The sequence below is a fragment of the Manis pentadactyla genome, chromosome 4 (genome assembly GCF_030020395.1).
Source record: "Manis pentadactyla isolate mManPen7 chromosome 4, mManPen7.hap1, whole genome shotgun sequence".
Classification (NCBI taxonomy): domain Eukaryota; kingdom Metazoa; phylum Chordata; class Mammalia; order Pholidota; family Manidae; genus Manis; species Manis pentadactyla.
In genome coordinates, this window is record NC_080022.1 from 109890195 (window position 1) to 109910285 (window position 20091).

General features: G+C 42.2%; 1 protein-coding gene and 1 long non-coding RNA gene across 7 annotated transcripts; one reads left to right on the forward strand and one right to left on the reverse strand.

Moving 5' to 3' along the window:
- Positions 1 to 112: 112 nt before the first annotated feature.
- On the forward strand, positions 113 to 11218 carry LOC130683412 (uncharacterized). Of its 3 annotated transcripts, XR_008997111.1 has the most exons (4): positions 170 to 360; positions 1282 to 1498; positions 9187 to 9580; positions 10182 to 11218. It is a non-coding gene; the product is annotated as an uncharacterized LOC130683412 (long non-coding RNA). The 3 variants fall into 3 exon arrangements; XR_008997112.1 differs by lacking the exon at positions 170 to 360 and adding an exon at positions 113 to 159 and having other exon boundaries at positions 9187 to 11218; XR_008997110.1 differs by having other exon boundaries at positions 9187 to 11218.
- Positions 11219 to 13307: 2089 nt separating this feature from the next.
- On the reverse strand, positions 13308 to 17576 carry HJV (hemojuvelin BMP co-receptor). 4 transcript variants are annotated; one of them, XM_036924363.2, is made up of 4 exons: positions 17420 to 17576; positions 15982 to 16168; positions 15019 to 15593; positions 13308 to 14526 (listed from the first exon to the last, which is right to left on the reverse strand). In XM_036924363.2, exons 2-4 carry the CDS (start codon positions 16076 to 16078, stop codon positions 13753 to 13755), a joined length of 1446 nt encoding a protein of 481 aa, XP_036780258.2. In that variant the 5' UTR covers positions 16079 to 16168; positions 17420 to 17576; the 3' UTR covers positions 13308 to 13752. The 4 variants fall into 4 exon arrangements, with proteins under 4 accessions (XP_036780258.2, XP_036780259.2, XP_036780261.2 ...); XM_036924364.2 differs by having other exon boundaries at positions 15982 to 16186; positions 17420 to 17575; XM_036924366.2 differs by lacking the exon at positions 15982 to 16168 and having other exon boundaries at positions 17420 to 17568.
- Positions 17577 to 20091: the final 2515 nt, after the last annotated feature.

The following is a 20091-nucleotide window of genomic DNA, read 5'->3' on the forward strand; positions in this document are numbered from 1 at the left end:
ATAGTAGCCCGGGCAGGCGAGCCCACGCGAGCGCCGGCCTGGAGGCTCGTGCTGCCCTCGTGCACAGTCCTCCCATTGGCTGCCTGCTCCTTGTTTACCTCGAGTCCGACCAATCAGCGAGGCTGCTGCGGCGCGTGGACACGGTGTGCTCCTGGCGGGGTAAATGGTTGTCGTTCGCCGCTGCTTCGCGGGGAGGAGGGGTTGCGGGGGTTGCAGCGGTTGTGGGGGCTTCAGGGGCCGCGTAGCGGCTTCCCTTGGGCCCAAAAAAGGGAGGGTCTCTCTGGCCCTAAAATTCATCCAGGGCTGGTGTCTGTCGGAGGGCGGGTGAGGCTGCTTCTGGGCTGGGTGCGGTGTTTTGAGGTAAAAAGGAAAATGTGCTTATGACAGAATTCCGTGTCTAGCCTTAGTCACAGCAATTAATTTAGAAACGACCGTTTATTCCCGGCTCACAAGTCAAATTGGGTGAAAAACAATCTCATAGACCCGAGACTACTTAAGGACTGGGATGGAGGTCAAGGAATGCTGGCGTTACTGTTCAGGAAGATCCCCTTTGCCCTTCTCTTGCTCATCTCTATTTAAAAACAAAAAACTGTTGTATGTGAGGGAAAAAACTTGTCACAAAACTTAAACCTCTCCAGTTCTCATTGAAAAGCGGGTATGTGGGACTAATTGGCCTTCTCCCTGCCTTATGTAGCCCCTCGGGATTCCAGGGCGGTGTGCCTGTGCTTTTCTCACCCCTGTTACCCTCCGTTCTGTTCTCTGGAACGGAAAAAGTAAGGGCGTGTTCGTATCCTGTTGCTTATCCCCTCATCTCTTCAGTTTCTACGTGCAAAGTTGGGGAACACTTTGCTTATGTTACCAAGTTACCTCATTACCTCTTCAGTAAGGTGTGTTCTTTAGTCTCTGATTATTTCTCCCTCCCTCCCTGCTTTTCTAGGAAAGGGAGGGAAAAAAGGATGCATCACTTTCTTCACTTTCTTCCTGAATTACTTTCACTCTTGTCTTCATTCTCTCTTGACTCACTAAACCAAAGGTACACCCCTAAATCGGTTGCCCATACTCATCACAGCCCTCAAGTTTAAAAAGTTCTTTTTTTATAACCGTCCGGAGAGATGGCGTTATTCCTGTTTAAAGGAACAATTTCCCTATCTTTTAAAAGTGTTTTCCTAAGCCATTTAGAAATCAGTAAGAAAGGAAAGAAAAGACAAAAGGGTCACTAGAACACAATATGCTTAAAAGAGACCTTGACTCATTCTGTGTTGTCATTTGGCTCTCTTTCAGATGGGTTTTTCCCAACCTGGCCACAAGACAATTTAGGAGCTGACTCCTGAGAAATTCTTCATAAATGCAATAAGAAAAACTCGTATGCAGAAATACATGGATTCTTCCCCCTTTTCTTTGATTCCTGGGCTGCTCCATGTCTGTGTTGGGATAATAAGATTATTACCTCATTTCTTGTGCTGAAAACGGAAGATAATCCCCTCCAGGACTGAGATGGGTAAGTAAATAAGCATTATACAGAAATCTCTCTCAGCAAAAGTGCAGGCTATTCATTGCTGTTAAGGTTCTTTCTTCCTCATACACCCTAACTGGGATGAGACCTAAGCCTAACAAAGTTACAACTCAATCCCAGTATTAAGCAAGTTGAGGATCAGGCATCAAGACTCCTTTGGAAAGCACACGTGCGTGCTACACATACCACACACGTACTACACATGCGCAAACACACAGCACGAACCCTCAGGACCAAAAAGGGGAACATGTTGACCCTTAGGGTATATAGGTTTGAGGCAGTACCCTGTGCCAGAAAGTTAACAGACAAGGCCTGAGTTGTTTTCAGTCATTAACAATATTGACTGAATTACTGGGAGCAGAGAAGTGGGACTGTCACTGAAGTAATTTTTAAAATTCAAAATTGTGATTTCTGGGAGAACTTTCAGTTTGATGGGCTTGAAAGTCCACATAAATATGAAACATCAAAATGTTTACAAAGAAATAACATCAATCAATATTCTTAAATTGTGATATGTAACTGAGTAAGTTTTGAGGGGAAGAGAAGAGAGGGTGAGTAGTAACAGATCAAGGTGGTGTTAATTTGGGACATCTTAGAGAAAAGGGAATGCTGGTATTTATTTGAGCACATCTATGAAGTACTGAATTTTTAAGTTTTTAAAAATATTAATACAATTCTCTCTTGCTCTAAGTTCCTCTCTTTGGCTCCTGCTTCTTCTTTCTTTCCCATTTTGCAGAACCCAGTACAGACCATTTACTTGCTTTGTGTTATGCCTGGGTTCCCTTAAGTGCCAAAAGAGTATTTAGCTTTGGGAGCAAGTAGCTGCCTACCCGGCCTGTGGCCAAGGCATGTTCTGAAATGGAGCCCTCCTGGACACACTGTATGACCTTTCACCTTATAACCCGGTATTCTCATAAAAGTTTCTCCCGATTCTTCTTTCTCAGTTCCTGAGTCAAAGGAAGAAAAACTTGTAAATTCCTGTCCTGAAAACGGGGTACAAACACTGGTGTGGTATGGTGGGGAATGGACAGGTACAGGAGGAACAGCAAAGTAGGGCTAAATTCAGGAATTTTGCAAGTCACATCATTTTTACCTGTTCCTTCCCCACCCTCTCCAATCTCAGTGCCCAAAGGAAACTCAGGGGTGATTGTTGTTTGCTTTACCAGCGCGTGGTGGAATAAAGCCAAAGTTCCAGGGAGGGAAGCACTCCAGTCAGAGTCAAGGAGCTGGTTGGGTTCCCTTTCCTTAACCTATGGCCTGATGAACATTTAGAACTCTAAAGACTCATAGTTCTAATGCGAAACAAACTCCTTTTAATCACATTCTGTAAACTTTCCTTTACCCTTAGCCATCACCCTTTCTGATTTTCCCGATGGAATGTTTAGAGGCAAATAAAGGTTGAAAGGGAGTGTGGAATTCAAGACTGCTCAACTGTGTGTATGCCTCCAAGTCATAGATAAATAAGAGTATATTAATAACTGTATAGCATCTTGGAGTTCAAAGTGACTTTTTTGTTATTTATCAAGCACCTATAATAAACCAAGTCCTTTATACAGTTATCTTAATGATATTTTTTTTATAAGTTCATCTGTCATCTTGTCCCAGGAAGGATTTAAGGTTAAATTATTTCATTTAATTCTCACAATAACCCCGTGAGTCAGGATTGATTAAGTCAGGCTCAGAGGGTTAAGTAATTTGCCTGAGGTCACAGGTTTTAAAAACAGAGCAAGATGGTGAACCTAGGTCTGTCTCATCTAAAGTAGTTACTCTTTCTAATGTGTTGTCCTGCCTCTCAGTGTTTTTAACACATTGTGTTTTGTTTGATCTTCACTGTAAAAGATTCAGGGCAAGACTCATAAAATTTTAGAGTTAAAGGGGCCTCTAGCAGTCTTTAAAAAAAAAAAGCTTTCTTATTTTAGTTAAGCTCTAGAACAAACAGCTAGTAATGGGTGAAGCCACTTTCCAAACCCAGTATTCTTAGTACTTAGAGTTCTTGTCTCTAGGATGCACAGTCAGGGTTCCTTTTTTTTTTTTTTCACGTTTAGTTTTAATTGTTAACGATATCGGAAGGCCACATTTCATGTTTATTGGGGTCTGTTTTTCTACTACTTTAGGAAAGAATGGAAATCTAGGAATTACCCAACTTCAGAGAAAGATGGTGTTTTACCAGTGGGTTTCAGCCCCGGGAAGTTCACTATGGATTAAATGTGACCAAAGAAATGACAGTAAAATGTTCTTGGGGTGAAGGCTTTTCTCAAGGACTTATCCTTGGCCTTCTCCTTTTCTTTCTTTAACCTTAGCTTTTCAGTTTGCCCATCTGTACATAATTCATGTAAAAGCTTTACTATACCTCTAACCTGACTCCAAAGTTCCAGTAGACATCTCAGATTCAATTTGTCCAACTTTATTTCCAGGTGGCAGGTCAGTCACTAGAATCCCATTCATTCAGAGCAAGTCTGCACACAGCAAACTGGTCTCTGCCTCTGGGCCCCTCTGTCTGCACAGCTGTCCTCTGGGCCTCTCTGCACAGTCATCCCGCACAGCTGTCCTCTGTGCCTCTGTCCTCAGTGCTGCCACCACTCCAGCCTCTGCTCTGCTCTCCTGCAGCCTTGCGCCTGTACTACCATGTCATGCCCAGAGCACTGGGCAGAGCTCTTTATAGAGAGTCAACAGCCACATATTGCCCACAGGTGTGCTATGAGCTAGTCAGCCAGGGTCAGGTGAGAATCCTGGCCACAGGGACTCTTATTTTATCCACAGATGGGAAGAGGTGAATTAATTTATTTGGAGTTCATTTAAGATATTTCTTAAAGTTGCCTTATTATATTAAAAATTAATTTCCCTTCTCATGCTACCATGCCATCTCTTTGCTTTCCTTTACTACCAAATTTCTTAAGAGAATAACTTATACCAACTTTTTCTGTTAACTATGCTTTTCCCTATGTAGTCTGGCTTCTGGGGCCACTAAAACAGTTTCCTTCAGGGTTTCCTGAGGAAACCAGAGTGGTTTTTTAGGACTTCTTCCCTTTGATTCCTGTATAATTTGAAAACTACCCATCTTTTTAAAATTTAAACATTCATCTTGGCTTTTAGGCTTTATCCATTTCTCCTTTGCTATCAATTCCTTTTTTCTCTGACCCCTGAAAGCTTTTCTCAAGGACTTATCCTTGGCCCTCTCCTTTTCTTTCTTTAACCTTAGCTTTTCAGTTTGCCCATCTGTACATAAATCATGTAAAAGCTTTACTATACCTCTAACCTGACTCCAAAGTTCCAGTAGACATCTCAGATTCAATTTGTCCAATATGGAACTCATTATCTTCCCCCTGCACTCACATTCAGTTCTTCCCCCATTGATTTTCTCAATAGACCCATGTGGGTAAAATTGTAATATTTCCAGAATATCTCACCTGGCTTTAGTACATCTGCATAGGCATTCAGAGATGGAAAGAAGTATGGCTTTAGTACATTTGCATCATTCTTCAGGGATGAAGAGAAGTTCATCTTCATATCAATGGGTAATTACCTGGGCAAGGGAAGGCTTATCTGTACCTGAGAGGGAGGGTTTTGCTTCTGCTGGAGCAGGAAAAGAGAGCTGGCCTGGGACTGCAGTTTGTGAGCAAGAAATGGATTTTAAATTTATTTAATCCCTTTGACTGATCTTGGTTTTTAGAGGTATTTTGCCCCGGGATTTCCTCTCCCTGGACTTACAACCCAATTATCAAGGCTTAAAATCCAAGAATTGCCTTTGATGTGTTCTCACATCCAAACAACTGCCAGATTCTGTGGAGGCCATCTTTCTGGTGTTCCTAGACTCTCTCACTTATTGTTCCACCGCCACCACCCTTAGGTTTATGTCCTAGAGTATTACTTTTGCCTAGATTTTAATAGCTTTTAATTGATCTTTCTGCTGCAATCTGTAGACCACAACTAGATCAATCTAACAAAATTGAGTTCTTGTCTGTTCCTTTGATGCTCCAAAACCCATTGTTTACCGAATCAAATTCAAATACTTCCAAACCTGGTATTTAAAGCCTTCACAAATTGGCCTCAATCAAAGTTTTCTGTCTCATTTCCCACTACTTCCTCATGTATGTACCTTATACCTCAGCCAAACTTGAGTACTCAGTGTTCCCCTAATATATCCTTCTCTGCGTTTATGTCTTTGCTATGCTTTTCTCTCTACCTGGAATGCCTGACCTTCTTCCACATTTCTGCTTTTTGAAATCCTACCCACTCTTAAGTAGATAGCCAAATGACTTTTCCTCTGTGAAAGCTTTCTTGCTTCCCAATCCCCTAATCTTTCCTCTTGCAACCAAATAAGATTTCATTCTCATTTGGATACTCCGTAGCACAAATGTTGTTTATATTTCTCATATAGAACTTAAATGTAAGTTTCCTTTTCTCTTCTGGAAAATGAATTCCTAGAGAGCAGGAACTCATGTCCTTTATTTTTGTATTTTTCATAGCATCTAGCAGAGCACATTTCATAGAGTAAATATATTATTAAATGTAAGTTGAATTGATAGATTTGGGTATGTCTCTAGAATAGAATATACCATTAATCAGAACCTAGTATTATTCCTTATCAGTGTTAGATTTTAAACTTCAACTCCATTTCCTTCTACTATACTGTATCATATAAAACCAGTCCTTCATCAAAGCCTATGGCCCAATTATGTATCAGAGCGAGGGTGGTAAGGCGGTGAGAGGTGATGGTTTGTTTTTCTGTGACATGAAAATTGGACTGTTTTGATGTTTATACGCATGAGAGAGATGGGACATTGTGTGCTCAAGCCCAACTTCCCCTTTTCTGAGAAATTTTTTCTTTCACAATTCAGTAATCCAGTTGACTCAGCCCTGCCACCAGTGGGTAGATTTATGCACTGTTGAGCTCCTTAGTCCAAGAATTGTCTGAAATGCTCAGAAGCTTGTCTTGAAACCTGAAACTTGACCCAACCCACTACCCTGAGTGGTGAAGATAGTTCTTTGATCTTGAGAAGAAGGAATAGAGGAAGGAATATGATTTTCCTGACTGAGAGGAAGAAACTACATATTAAAACATTTGTTTTTTTATTCAGACATTAAATAATACTTTTTTTTGTATCAAGGATTATAGTAAGGGTTAGATTTCCATTTTATAGTGTATACAGAGCTATCTATGCATGTGCATTATAAAGCAATTGCATGAACATTTGATTCTCACTAGGCAGTCAGATATTTTGCTGAAGAGACTATTGTGGTTCAGAGAGCTCAAGTGCTTGATCTACAGTCACACAGCTTAGGATAAAACTCATCAGATTTCTGGCTCAAAGATCTTTACACTAGTGCATTTCTGCTCCTTAAAAAAAAGGTCATCTCCTTTGTAAAGATTTTTCTGGTTTCTACAAGCTGATGTAATTGCCACCTTTTTGGCATTCCTACAGCATATTGGACATACTCTTAGATATTATGAATAGTAATCACTTATCTTGTAATTATTTGTTTATCTGTCTGTTTCTTCTCACTAAACCAAGCTTCCCAAAGGTAGGAGCCATGTTGTCTTGTGGCCTGGCATAAATACGTGCTCTGAGAATTCTAAAAAGGGTCAAATCCAATCCATAGGATTATTTTAGTCTGATCAGCTAATGTGTAGCAGATATAGCCTACCCTGTTGCTCACCGTTCTGGTTTGGGTTTCTTCTCCAATACTGATGTTATTCCTCTGAGGCTGTATACTTGGTTGTGGTAGATGCAAGGCAGTGACCTTCATAAAGACAAAAACATAGCAGAACATTTTCTATTTTAGATGCTGTAGTTTTAGCAAGGGACCTTTCAAGTCTTGGCTGCAGTAAGTAGGATGGGAAGACAGGATGAAGAGGCTGATTAATTTTTTAAAAATCTGACTTAGTTTCTCAGAGGTAGGAGTAGAGTAAAAATTCTGTATCACAGGCTGATTACACAAAACCTTCACATTAAAATTGGTTCTTTGAACCAATAGCAAGCAATCATTCCAAAATCATTAGCTCTGTAGTGGAGGCAGAATCTAATTATCCTTCCCAATTTCTCTTTCACTTTCCATTCACATACAAATTTCTCAGGAAACATACATAATTTGTTTCTTCCTTTTAATTGTTGGAAGGATGGTGAATAATTTGGTTTGGGAGTAAGTAGAAAAATTGAGGAAAGCCTTTTATTTTCTAATGTTCTGCCTTCTTCCCTTTCCTTAGCGCTGGTGCAATTTCCTGGCACTGATTTTGAGAATTGTAATTACTGTACTGTGGAAATTGTTTCATTGAGAAGAAATGTTGGAAGAAACTTGCCAAGAAGTATACAAGGAAGGGTGAAATAAATAGGGAGGTGCTGCGTGGACTTGCGAAGTGGTTGAGGTGGCCACAGGTGTGAGAAGTGAAGGGGTAAAGTTCAGGACTGGCCAAGGTGGAAATGCCCTCTTTTTTTAAAAATCAAAATAATGTAACATAATTTAGTCAAGAAAACACATAATATTTAGTGCTTAACACAAAAAACAGCAGTCCTTAGGCTCCTATGGTGAGACATTCAGTAGAGTCTCTTCCAATATTCTTTCAGCTTTTCATCTGGTACTTACTTCATATTTCTAAATGACTTATTTCTTCTTTTATTTCTTAATTTAGAAATATAGACTTATCTTTTTTGTTATAGTAATTGAAATTTTAACTCTGACATAACAGTATCCCTACCTTCCCATCCCTCTTACCTCGTCCTCCCAGTAGAGTAATATCACAATTTTGGCTATGTCAGTAGTCAGTGTTTACATTATTATCATGGTGTAAATAATATCCATTATGGAACCATGTATATTTTGATTGTTTTGAACACTTTGTTTATTATGAAGTTATGATTATTTAAACAACTTATTTAAATATGTTTATGTACTTACCTTCAATTTATTTCTGAAATGCCAGTTCTGTCAAATGGTTATTAATATTTTCTCTCAAATGGTCAATGTATCTGAAAATCTAAAAAATTTTCTTTATTCTGGTGCTCCAACCACCACTGAGTAATTCTTTTAGTCACCATCGCCACCTGCTGACTGTTGGTGGAATAGAGGAATTATGAGGTAAGGGTTTGATGTTTTTAAACTAGAAAATGTCCTTTTCTATGGTCTGACCTTGAGAATAACAATTTGGAGGAAAGAATATGGTCCCCATGGTAGGTGTAGAAGAGAGAATGTAAAATCATTAAGTATTGTCTTTTCTTGCCAGTTATCCTCTTCTTCTTGTTTTTGTAGAAGGAAAATCTGTTCTAATTTTCCTTCTCATGCTATGGTCACTCTTAGCTTTTGTCTGATCCACCAAAGGAAGAGGGAAAGCTGGGCTACTCATTTTTTTTTTAAATGACAGCTTTGTTGGTGTGGGTAAAATTGTAACATTTCCAGAATATCTCACCTGGCTTTAGTACATCTGCATATCAATAGGCGTTCATAGGTGGTATGGCTTTAGTGCATTTGTATCATTTCTCAGGTGTGGAGAGAAGTTCATCTCCATATCAATGGGTAATTGCCTGGGCAAGGAGGGCTTACCTGTACCTGAAAGGTGAGGGCGAGGGCCAGTTATGCTGTTACTTGAGCAGGAGGGAGAGGTAGGCCGGATTGCAGTTTTGTAAGCAGTAAACGGATTTTAAACTTGATTTCTCCCTTTGACTGATTTCGGTTTTTAGAGGTATTTTGCTCCGGGATTTCCTCTTCCTGGACAAACACCTGGCGCAGTCGGTAGGATTCCTCTGAACCTGAAATCTGTTATAATGGGTGCGACCTTTGGGAAGGCCGCCCCAAGAAATGATGGGGAGAAGTGGCGCTCGCGCTGAGGGACATCTGTCTACACTCATGTGGTTGTGGAGGTACCACCACAGCTGCTGGCCACGCCGACCCAGCCCGTGGCCCGAGCCTAAGGCTACTGTTCTGCTACTGCTGCTGCTCCTGCTGCCGGCCGGAGCCTGGCCACAACCATGGAAAGGAGCAGAGGTCCGGGTCACCTTGATAGAGAAGCAACTGGCTGCTGTGTACCACACCTTGCTGGCTAGGGAACCCATCACAGGAACAGCTCCGACCAAGGTAATAACCACCTATTCCATCCGCGGGGTGGGTGAGAGACTGGACCCAAAGGCCATGGGTGGTGTGGCACAGACACCTACTGTATTCATGTGACTGGCCATTTGCCTTTGGCATCCCCAGGGGATGGTAAAGCAGACGCATTGGCCCAGGTGTGCTGGCTAGAAGAAAAGCCTGCCTCTGATGTGGCCAAATGGTTACGTCAGCGTTTGTTGCACGTGGGGCAAAAGGCAATGTGAGCTGTAGCCTGTCGGTGGGGCTTGCCTTTGACCTTTGAAGAAGTCAGCCGAGCCCAGAAGGAGTGCCCTGCACGTTGTGCAGATCAGCAAACCACCAAGAGGGGCCTAGAGCGTCTCTTTGCAGACTATGGCTGGTCGCCGGTGATTGAGAGTGATCAAGGCACCCTCTTTTTTGGACATGGGTTGAAAGGATGGGTGCAGCTATTAAGAATAAAATGGATGTGGCCCTTGACATTTTGGCACATGACCGGCGATGGCTGGCTCTTCTGGCACTTAAGGGAAAAGACATGGAAAGCTGGCCTCCTGTGTATTCCTGGAATAACAGCGAATTGGACCCCCACAATCACGGTTGCTTTCTCCTACAGTTCTTGTGTCCTGGAAGCGCCCTCTGGCTGCAGCTGCTGCGTGATGGCTGGAATGGACGAGCTTTGGACTTAATCTGAATGCGACCTTGAACCTAGCTGAATCCTCTGGCTTGAGAATTATCACGATTGTGTTGCTCTTGTCAAGAAAAAAATGCTTAAAGAGAGGCTTGACTTTGTCTAATGTTTGGTAAAAGTTTTGTGAGCAATATAGCATGGTTGTTACGAATGAGTAAACAAGTGTAGAAACATTTTGTTCTTAGTGATAGATTGTGCTGTAAAGTACATTTACTTAATCTGCATAGGCTGAATCCTCTGGTTTGAGGATTATCAAGATTTTATTGCTATTGCTATGTATGTTACTAGATTGGTCAGAAGAGGGGGGACGAGTAAATTGTAAGGCGAGACTTGGAGGGGTGGCCTGTTGATAAAACTGTAACATTTCCAGAATATCTCGCCTGGCTTTAGTATATCTGCATATCAATAGGCGTTCATAGGTGGAAAGAAGTGTGGCTTTAGTGCCTTTGCATCATTCCTAAGGGGTGGAGAGAAGTTCATCTCCCTATCAATGGGTAATTACCCCGGCAAGGAGGGCTTATCTGTACCTGAGAGGTGAGGGGGAGGGCCAGTTTTGCTGCTACTTGTACTGGAGAGAGAGATGGGCAGGACTGCACTTTTGTAAGCAATAAATGAATTTTAAACTTTATTTCTCCCTTTGACTGATTTCGGTTTTTAGAGGTATTTTGCCCCGGGATTTCCTCTCTGCAGACTTACAGTTGGAAATACTTTATGTATGATAGACTATACATACTTCAAGTGTATCCGTTCATGGGTTTTGACATGTATTGTCATGAAATTGTTACCACAATTAAGTTAATGAACATGTTAGTCCTATAAGTTTACTTATGCCCTTTTGTAAATCATCCCTTCCTATCTCCATCCATCCCCAAACAACCATTGACCTCCTTTTCTGTCACTATATATTAATTTGCATTTTCTAAAATGTTATATAAATGGAAGCAAACAGTAGGTACTCTTTATTTTGTTTGGCTTTTTTCACTTGTATTAGTATCTGGAGATTTATCATGCTGTTGTATCAGTTTATTTTATTACTGAGTGGTATTCTGTTGGTATAGATTTACCACAATTGGTATAGCCATTCATTTGTTCATGGACATTTGGGTTGTTTCCAGTTTCCAATTTTTGGTTCATATAGACAAAATTGTTATGAACAATTGTACACAAGTTTCATACAGACACATGTTATCATTTCTCTTGGGTCAAAGCTTAGGAATGAAATGTTTAGATTGTATGGTAAGCATATGCTTAACTCTTAAAGAAACTGCCAGACTTTTACAATGTGGTGGTACCATTTTACATTCCCACCAGCAGCATGTGAGAGCACCACATCTTGCCAACCCTTGAATTGGTCAATCTTTATAATTTTAGCCATTCTGGTGGTTGTGTAGTATGTGTTCTCACTGTGGCTTTAATTTGATTTGTATTTCCCTAATGACTAATGATGTTGAAATATCTTTTCATGTGCTTATTTTGAGCTACCCATTTTTAAATACTCCACTGATTATAGGGCTAAACTTAAATTTGGGCAAAGGAAGTAGTGCTACATGACAGGTACCATAAAAGAATTTCATTCACCAGTTAGCTATGAAATTCTTCTCAATTGATTTGAAATTCCCATACCCGAGGGATAAAGTTGCTCTTTTGACCTAAGAGACCAATATAAAGAGTTTTTTAAAAAGATGTTTTGAGGTAAAATGCCTATGTTATCTGTAAGTGAAGGGACAGCTCTGGATATTTTTTCCCCCATTTTCTTCCATTAGAACAAGTTGTTTTCTAGATTAGCTAAAGGTTATTTGAGAAAGTATAGAGACTACATTGAGGGAATGGTAGAGTGGTTGTGGTCCTTAGGGGAGAGAGAGAGGAGAGAATAGGGGATGAAGAATTGGAAAAGAAATTTGAAATGGCAGACCAGCTAGGACACCCTATCGAGTAGCCACTTGCCAGTGTGTGTGTGTTCAGGGGGAGTACGGTCAGGTGGATGAAACAGAAAGAGGTGGAAGATAAGGGTGAATACATAATTAGATCAGGGAGGGCAAGCCCCAGATAATGGAGTACCTAAAGAGGGAGACTAAGACCTGAAACAGGGGAACAGTACTGAATATAAAAGTTACCATCTTCACAGATTTGTTCACAGCAGCACTGTTACTTTAGAACATCCTGGACAAGAACAACTTCTATTCTCACAAACTAGATTCCTTTAACTTTGGGTTTCCCCTGCCCCAACTGTCCTGTTTGGGCTTCATTCAACAAAAAAAGAAAGTAGTTTTTTTGATGCAGCCGCTGCCACAGTTTCCCCTCCACAACCAAAAATTTTAATGGCTATTTCCTTGACAACATAAATGTAGTGTTAAGACTCTGAAACCAAACTGCCTGGGTTCAGTTTCTGATTCTACTATTTATTAGCTATATGACTGTGGACAGGTTGCTTAACAGGTTGCCTTATTTAAAAATGAAGAAATGAATATTACCTTCCATGCAGATTTGTAAAGGTTAAATTAATTCATATTTAAGAAATTTTAGAACATTGCCTGACAGATTTTAAGCTCAATAGATGTTAGTTATTAATTGAATTTAAACATCTTGGCCCTTTCAAGGCACTTCATAATTTGGCCTCTGCCCACCTACTCTCCTATCCCATTACTTCCTGTCTACTTCATTTGAGTTTTGCTGGTTTCCTCACTGAATCATACATCTATGCGTAACTCCAAATGGTTTTTATTGCCCTAGAAGGTCCTTAACAATTTAAATCCTAACTGATCTTCAAAGATCACTTCACATCCCATCTCCTTTATTATCTCCTATTATTTTTTCTTTATTTTTCATTACCATCTTCTCATCTAATTCACAGTACCATAGAATTTAGTGAATAATTACACATTCATCACTCCTTCATGTGAATCAGTTTTATCTCTCTATTAACCTGTACATTTCCTGAGGACAGAAACAATATTTGATACTTCTGAGCTCTCTTTCAGTGAAGTGAACACATTGTCCTTACTGTATTTCAAGCGTCTGTAAAAGAGATTCAACATTTGCAAGAGAAGAGGATGTGAAGAATTTATAGCTTTAATAACAGATCAGTTAGGGATGGGGATGACACTTTCTTTCCTGTCTGTGCCGTTCTCCAAAGGCAGAGATTCTCATTTCATTTCTGAACCAAGAAAGCAGAACACATCTTATATACATATATTCAACTAGATTCCTTTCCTTAATCATTTCTTCCTTTTTCTACTTTCCAAGAGAAATTAGATTTTGAGTTTCATATGGGTACTGATCATGTCTTCTTCTTTCAGTTCCTCTTAAAAGTCTCAATCCTTAAGTTTTCTACTGATAATCAGGACCGTTATAACCTCTAAGTTTGTTGGGTGATCTCAGGAGTAGATGAACTGGAACAATTCACTTACTATAAACGGTACTGAGGAAATTGGTGAAGAGCCCCTGCAGAGGTCTAGAATGCAGAAACCTTGCCCAGAATTCTTATTCTGTGGTAATTTCAACCCTGGACTGCAACCTGATCTGACTGGATAAATGTCATTGTTTCATTATGTCTCCTAGTCCCTGCTGTTTCTTTCAGTGATTCTTTATGTTCTTCCCCATCAGTCTTTATCCCCAAATCATTTCCGAACCTGTCATGGGTTTGCTGGCCTAGAATGCAAAGCCACAGAACAATGAACCCAGAAAGGAACCAGGCTAGGAGGGTCGCTGAGAAAAGAGGAACCGCAGCATCTGAGGGGAAGAGATGCAGGTTTTCTAAGTCTGGCAGGAAGGCTCGGGCATCCTCCAGAGCTGCCTGAGCTGCCACAGTAAAGTTGGGGTCGCCAGAGATTAAAACATCAAAGACACAGGAATGGAAGTAGGCGTCTTCAACTGGCAGTCCTTCCTTGCACAGCTGTCTGGCAGTATCAATGGTTATAGCTCCTCGGCGACTGCGATCTGAGCGAGAGAGTCGCTGACTTGGGGGGCATCCCTCGACACAGAGCTGCAGGTCCTGCTCAGCTGAGAAGGCCGTGGCCACATCATCTGCTACCTTAATGGAGAAGGAGAGCTGCCCAGCTGTCTGTCGAATGATTATGGTTGTGCCAATATAGGCAGCTCGGATCTCCACATGGCTCCCAGGGTTAGCAGTTCGAACGGACAAACTTGAGCCCCCAGGTCGGTCACCTCCATTGATAGAACCATCTTCAAAGGCTGCAGGAAGATTGTCCACCTCAGCCTGGTACACCTTCTGATCAATGCATTCCTGCATGTTCTTAAATATAATGGTGAGCTGTGAGGGCAAAAGGGGAAACAGTTCATTTTGGACCCAGAGCATCCTCCTGTCTCCCCCCAGTCAGTCCTCACACACAGTCAGGGACATGATCCCAGCAGAGCTACACGTCTGATCTGGTCTTCTCCCTCGATTCCCTGCTCTTTATGTCCCAGTATTGCCTCATACCTGCTCAGCCCCTCTCTCCTTTTAGTCTCCATCTCAGCAACTCCCACAGAAGGAAAAGTTTCCCTCTGTATGTCCTCAACCCAGGGTTCCTCAGCTCTCCTCACCTCAGCTTTCTCTTCATTTTTTCTGCATTTGAGTAAAATTCCCACCAAGGGAAAGTGATTTACAGGAGCCAGTGTTTGGTAGGAGGGAGTGATTCAAGATGTGGGAGTGATTGAGGAAAAAAAGGAATAGGAAAAAGTGCTGTGAAATAGTGGGAACAGGGAGGGAGTGATATCCTGGGGCGACCTTGAGAAGATCTGCAGGAACAACCCAGTCCCTGACCTTCCGGGTGGTGGTGGCGTTGGCTCCCGATGCCACGGGGGAGCTGGTGGCCTGGACAAAGAGGAAGTCATTATCCAGCAGGGGCCAAGCTCCTTGGACACGGCACGTGTGAAAGTGGTGGTGGAAGCTGCGCACATGGGGGTCCCCAAAGGAGGCGCAGTGCAAGAAGCCCGGGGGTCGACCGTGCAGCCGGGAAAACCGGCCTTCATAGTCACAGGGGTCCGGGGCTGCGGGACCGGAGGAGCGAACCGGTCCTGCGCCCGGAAGGGCGGGGCCCCGGGGCAAGGGAGGGGCGGTGGGCCCCTGGCGGGAGCAGTTGTGCTGAATCATCAGGTCTTCAATGCCGTGCACCGCTGAATGGAAGGCAAGGTCCCCGCGGCAGGTGCGGGCGGTGCGCCGAGTGCAGAGCGCGTAGGAGCGGAGGGCTCGGCAGAGACCTCCCGAGCCCACCCTTCCGACCCGGCCGCCACCTTCTGCACCTCCTCGAAGCGCTCCTGGTGAGCCCCCACCTCTAAGGCTCAGGGTGGACGATACATACTCAGCATTGCAGCGGAGGATCTTGCACTGAGAATGAGCTGAGGACGAAGGGAGAGGATCGTGAGAGGGTCTCCAGATCCGCGCTCTATCGGAGTACGTTCGTAACTCCCAGATTTCAAGAGGGGATTCCAGCTGTTTCAACTGAGGGCCTTCCTCCGTTCCCAACCCCCAGCTCCCTAGTCCTGTCCTCACTCAGACTTGCTAAATAGGTGTGTATACCCCTAGATATCTTCTCACTGCCGATCAAAGGTTTTCCCAGTGCCCTTCCCCAAGGTGAACAGGAAATAAAATACACCAATTTGAGTGGGGTGAGTGACTAGGACTCCTCAGCATCCACCTGTTCCCACTCACACATGCTCACATGCCCACCCCTGTATGACAGCCTACCCTCTAGATTCCCCAAACCCTTCCCTAGCCCTTCCTTACCATGTCCACAGAGGAGCAGCAGGAGAGTGAGAGTGCTTAGAGTTGGGGGAGTGCCACGGGGGGGCCAGGGACTAGGGGACTGGCCTGGATCCCCCATACCTATCCAGCCAGGTCCCCCCAGGCTCCGGTTCTTTCCAGCTGATGACCCTCCTACCTAGTGAATTTTGACTGGACGTCCTGTAAGGGACTGAAAAAAGAAATTTGGCTGGGCATGGGGAGAAAGAGAGTTGATTGTTCAGGATGATGTGAAAAGAATCTGGAGAGATCATGAAAAGGATGAACACAATGGAGTTTGGGGATCACAGGGCTCCCCAAATAGTAAATGTGGCTTCTCAGCTTCTGTGCCCTGCTCTTGTGGCCACTTTCAGGTCCCTTAGGCAATACCCCTAGGTGGGGGTGGGAAGAAGGTTGAGCAGATTATGGGGGGCAGAGTCCACTATATTGCCCCATCCTGAGCTGCCAAATAGAAATGTCAAAAAAGGAATCATGTGGCTAGATCATATCCCAGTTATCCCAGTGGGCTCCCCAATAGCATAAGGATCTGAAAATACTTCAGAAACATACCTCTTATTTGCCCCTCCCCATCGGAAGGGAACATACTCCTGGGGTCATTCATATCTTTTCCTTCTTTGTGTAAGAATTTTCAGCAAGAAGGAATAAGGGTGGAACACCTATCCCCTCTCTAAAACATCAGTATTCAAACAAAAAGGGAACCCATTTATTTCTTCTACTCTAAAGAGCTGCATTATAATCCCTTTCTCTCATGGAATAATGGTAGGCAAACCAAGCATGCAAATCAATATTTGTTTGTTCTGAGGCAATAGTTCTTGTATTTTTCCAAATCTGATGAAAGAACCACTCATTCCATTATACTTCTTTTGCAAATTTAGAAATTCTCAGTCTTTTGATGAGGACAGGGATTGGGGAAGGGCTCCTGCTGAACTCCCCTCTCTTGGGGTGAGGATATGATGGGGGAAGAGTCATGCAGGAGGGAAAAGAGGATGTTGGGGCTAGAACTTCGGGGAGGAATAATTTACAACAAGGAGCAGCCCCCACCCTTGGAAGCCCAGTGTGAAGGGTACTGCTAAGTAGGGGCAACATAGAAGGGTATCAGTGACTAATCATCTGAGGCTAAGTTTGACCTTGGTGAAAAAAGCACAGAATTGGGGATGTGGAAAAATCCTAAAACTTCACCAGAAGTCTTGAGATAACAAGGTAAGAAGAGAGCTAAGACTGCCAGAGGAGAGATGGAGGATTAAACTTCAAATGGCCAGAGACCAGAAATAAGACAGAAGGAGAAATGGGGATTGGAGCACCTTGGTATAGAAGAGATTCTAGCTTTTGGACCAGTGACATCCAAGTAGGTGTCATAATTTTATGAAAATCTAAATTCAGTCCAAAACCTTATTAAAGGAATTGCAATTTCATTTTGACTTACTGTTTCCAGAGGCCAAACATTACTCTGATATCCAAGTCTCCAGTCATGACTGCCTACTCTGTGGGTCAGCTCCAGCCAGGGTATCTCCTGTTTCTCTCTCCATGTTTCCCCCAGGTCCCCAGGCCGGCTGCAGTCTCACTGAGGTCAAGGAACCAGAGAAGGTTTGGTGTGGGGGGGAGGGGAAGTGTATAGCTAGCTGGCCAGAGTACTGGACAGCTGAGCGGGGGAGGGAGGTGGCTACTGAGTTGACTGTTTTAAAAATAGCTAAGTCCAAAATTCCAGGAACGTTGGTGGGGGTAGGGTGTCAGAGTGGGAGGCAGTGGGAAGGATAGGTTGGATTAGAAAGAATATGAAGTATAGGGCGCAAGTTGGTGGGAGGGGGGACAGGCAGTTATATGACAGGCAAGTCAGATATCCAATTCCAGTTTATATGACTCTTGTCACTGCCTACTCCAGGCAGTCCTCCAGCATTCTCAATAATGAGCTCCTGGCCTTTAAAAATTAGAGTGAGAAATTGTATACCTTTCGTCCACCACCCTCATCCCTGCTATATTGAATATTGCATTTAGTTTCTATAGAGCATATCTAGGAGATAGCTGACTTTAAATAAATCCATGGTAGAGGGAGTTCACAGTCCCTCCCCCACCTTTGCTTAGTATTTCAGAAGGACTAAAAAAGCCAGCTGTCCAGAGAAGAAATCTGAGCTCTCAGTTGTTTAGGATGAGGGCTTGTTTCAGTCTACCAGTCCAGATCCTTGCAGCTGTCCATACCCCTACCTCCTCCATTTTCATTCCCTTAGTTTACACAGCAATTCCTTTTCTCTCCCTCTCACCAATTCACAGAAAAGTGTAAACTCCTGAGTTGCTAGGGAAGGAGACTAGCAAAGGCAAAGAGGTGAAGAAGGAAAGGGGATACAATTTTCTGAAAGTTACTAATCCACAGGGGAGGAAGACTTGGAGAGAGAAACTGAGAAGAAGAGATTCAGAAAGGTACTTTTGTGGATTAACATAATCTTGCCACCTTTTAAGATACTGCAACCAAGAAACTTAGCCTTGTCATATTTTTGCAGCCATGGGCATCCATAACATCATCTCTTAGTACTTGTCAAATGAACTTAACACAAAGGCTGATTCCAAATAGTGTTACCAAGGCATCTGCATTAATTCCTTTACATTTAATTCAGAATCTAGAGAACCACGCAGTATCTTCTCTTTATTATACATATATAGCTGACAAATTTAGTTTTTTTCTCAACCACGTGAGCCCATATCACAAGGGATTTTATTACAAAAATGTAAAATGCCCCCAACCAAACTATCTATGTAATTTTAAAATACAATAATCTGATTATGACATTTCAAGTGGAATATACACTCCAATAACAAAAAGAAGCACAAAAGTATTTTAAAGTAGTTATGGTTGTGGTAGTGTTAATTGTTATTCTGAAATTGTTGTGGGATAAAACAAATGAGTAATAATGTTAGTGTCTTCATGAATCAGGATTTTTGGTGTAGAATAAAGAGGTACAAATTTATTATTGATGAAGTAAGATAAAATCTCTGTAATTCTAAATTTAAACTGGAAGCATAACTGTGAGTTTGTAGTACATTCTATCCTAAAACATTTCCTAGCTTTATCCTGAAAAGGCCTAGAGACAATATCCTGGGAGCAATGAACTCCCCTCGTGTCCAAACTGAGCTATCTAATTACCATTTCCCACTAAAAGGAACTCCTTGGAGAAATGGCTGATTTCAGGTATGGGAAACAAGATAGGAATTGTACAGGATAAGCAAGGAAGCTTTCAAAGTACTCTTAGGATTGTATCAAAGGGCTCAGAAGCATCTAGAATAGTTCCCACTGGCCAAAGTGGACAATCTGCCTATCAAAATGGATGCTATCAGCAATGGATTTAAACATATTTGATATCACAATATGAGTTCACAATGACACTTAAAAATATAAACTCATTAGTATGGGATTCATAAATTATATATCTGATAAGGGGTTGACATCCAAATTATATAAAAAGCTTATGCACCTCAACAAACAAATAGCAAATAAGCCAATTAAAAAAATGGGCAGAGGAGCTGAATAGACAGTTCTCCAAAGAAGAAATTCAGATGGCCAACAGGCACATGAAAAGATGCTCCACATCCCTAATCATCAGAGAAATGCAAATTAAAACCACAATGAGATATCACCTCACACCAGTTAGGGTGGCCAACATCCAAAAGACACAACAACAAATGTTGGTGAGGATGTGGAGAAAGGGGAACCCTCCTACACTGCTGGTGGGAATGTAAACTAGTCCAACCATTGTGGAAAGCAGTATGGAGGTTCCTCAAAAAATTAAAAATAGATATACCATTTGACCCAGGAATTCCACTCCTAGGAATTTACCCTAAGAATGCAGGAGTCAGTTTGAAAAAGACATATGCACCCCTATGTTTATTGCAGCACTATTTACAATAGCCAAGAAATGGAAGCAACCTAAGTGTCCATCAGTAGATGAATGGATAAAGAAGATGTAGTACATATACACAATGGAATATTATTCAACCACAAGAAGAAAACAAATCCTACCATTTGCAACAACATGGCTGGAGCTAGAGGATATTACGCTCAGTGAAATAAGCCAGGTAGAGAAAGACAAGTATCAAATGATTTCACTC

Bases quoted from the DNA above. Each gene is read 5' to 3' on its own strand.
- HJV (XM_036924363.2), bottom strand. From the start codon at position 16,078: ATGGGGGATCCAGGCCAGTCCCCTAGTCCCTGGCCCCCCCGTGGCACT. The intron at 15,594-15,981 runs GTAAGGAAGGGC...CTTCGTCCTCAG, and splicing joins GCTGCTCCTCTGTGGACATG to CTCATTCTCAGTGCAAGATC. The intron at 14,527-15,018 runs GTCAGGGACTGG...TTGCCCTCACAG, and splicing joins ACGCCACCACCACCCGGAAG to CTCACCATTATATTTAAGAA.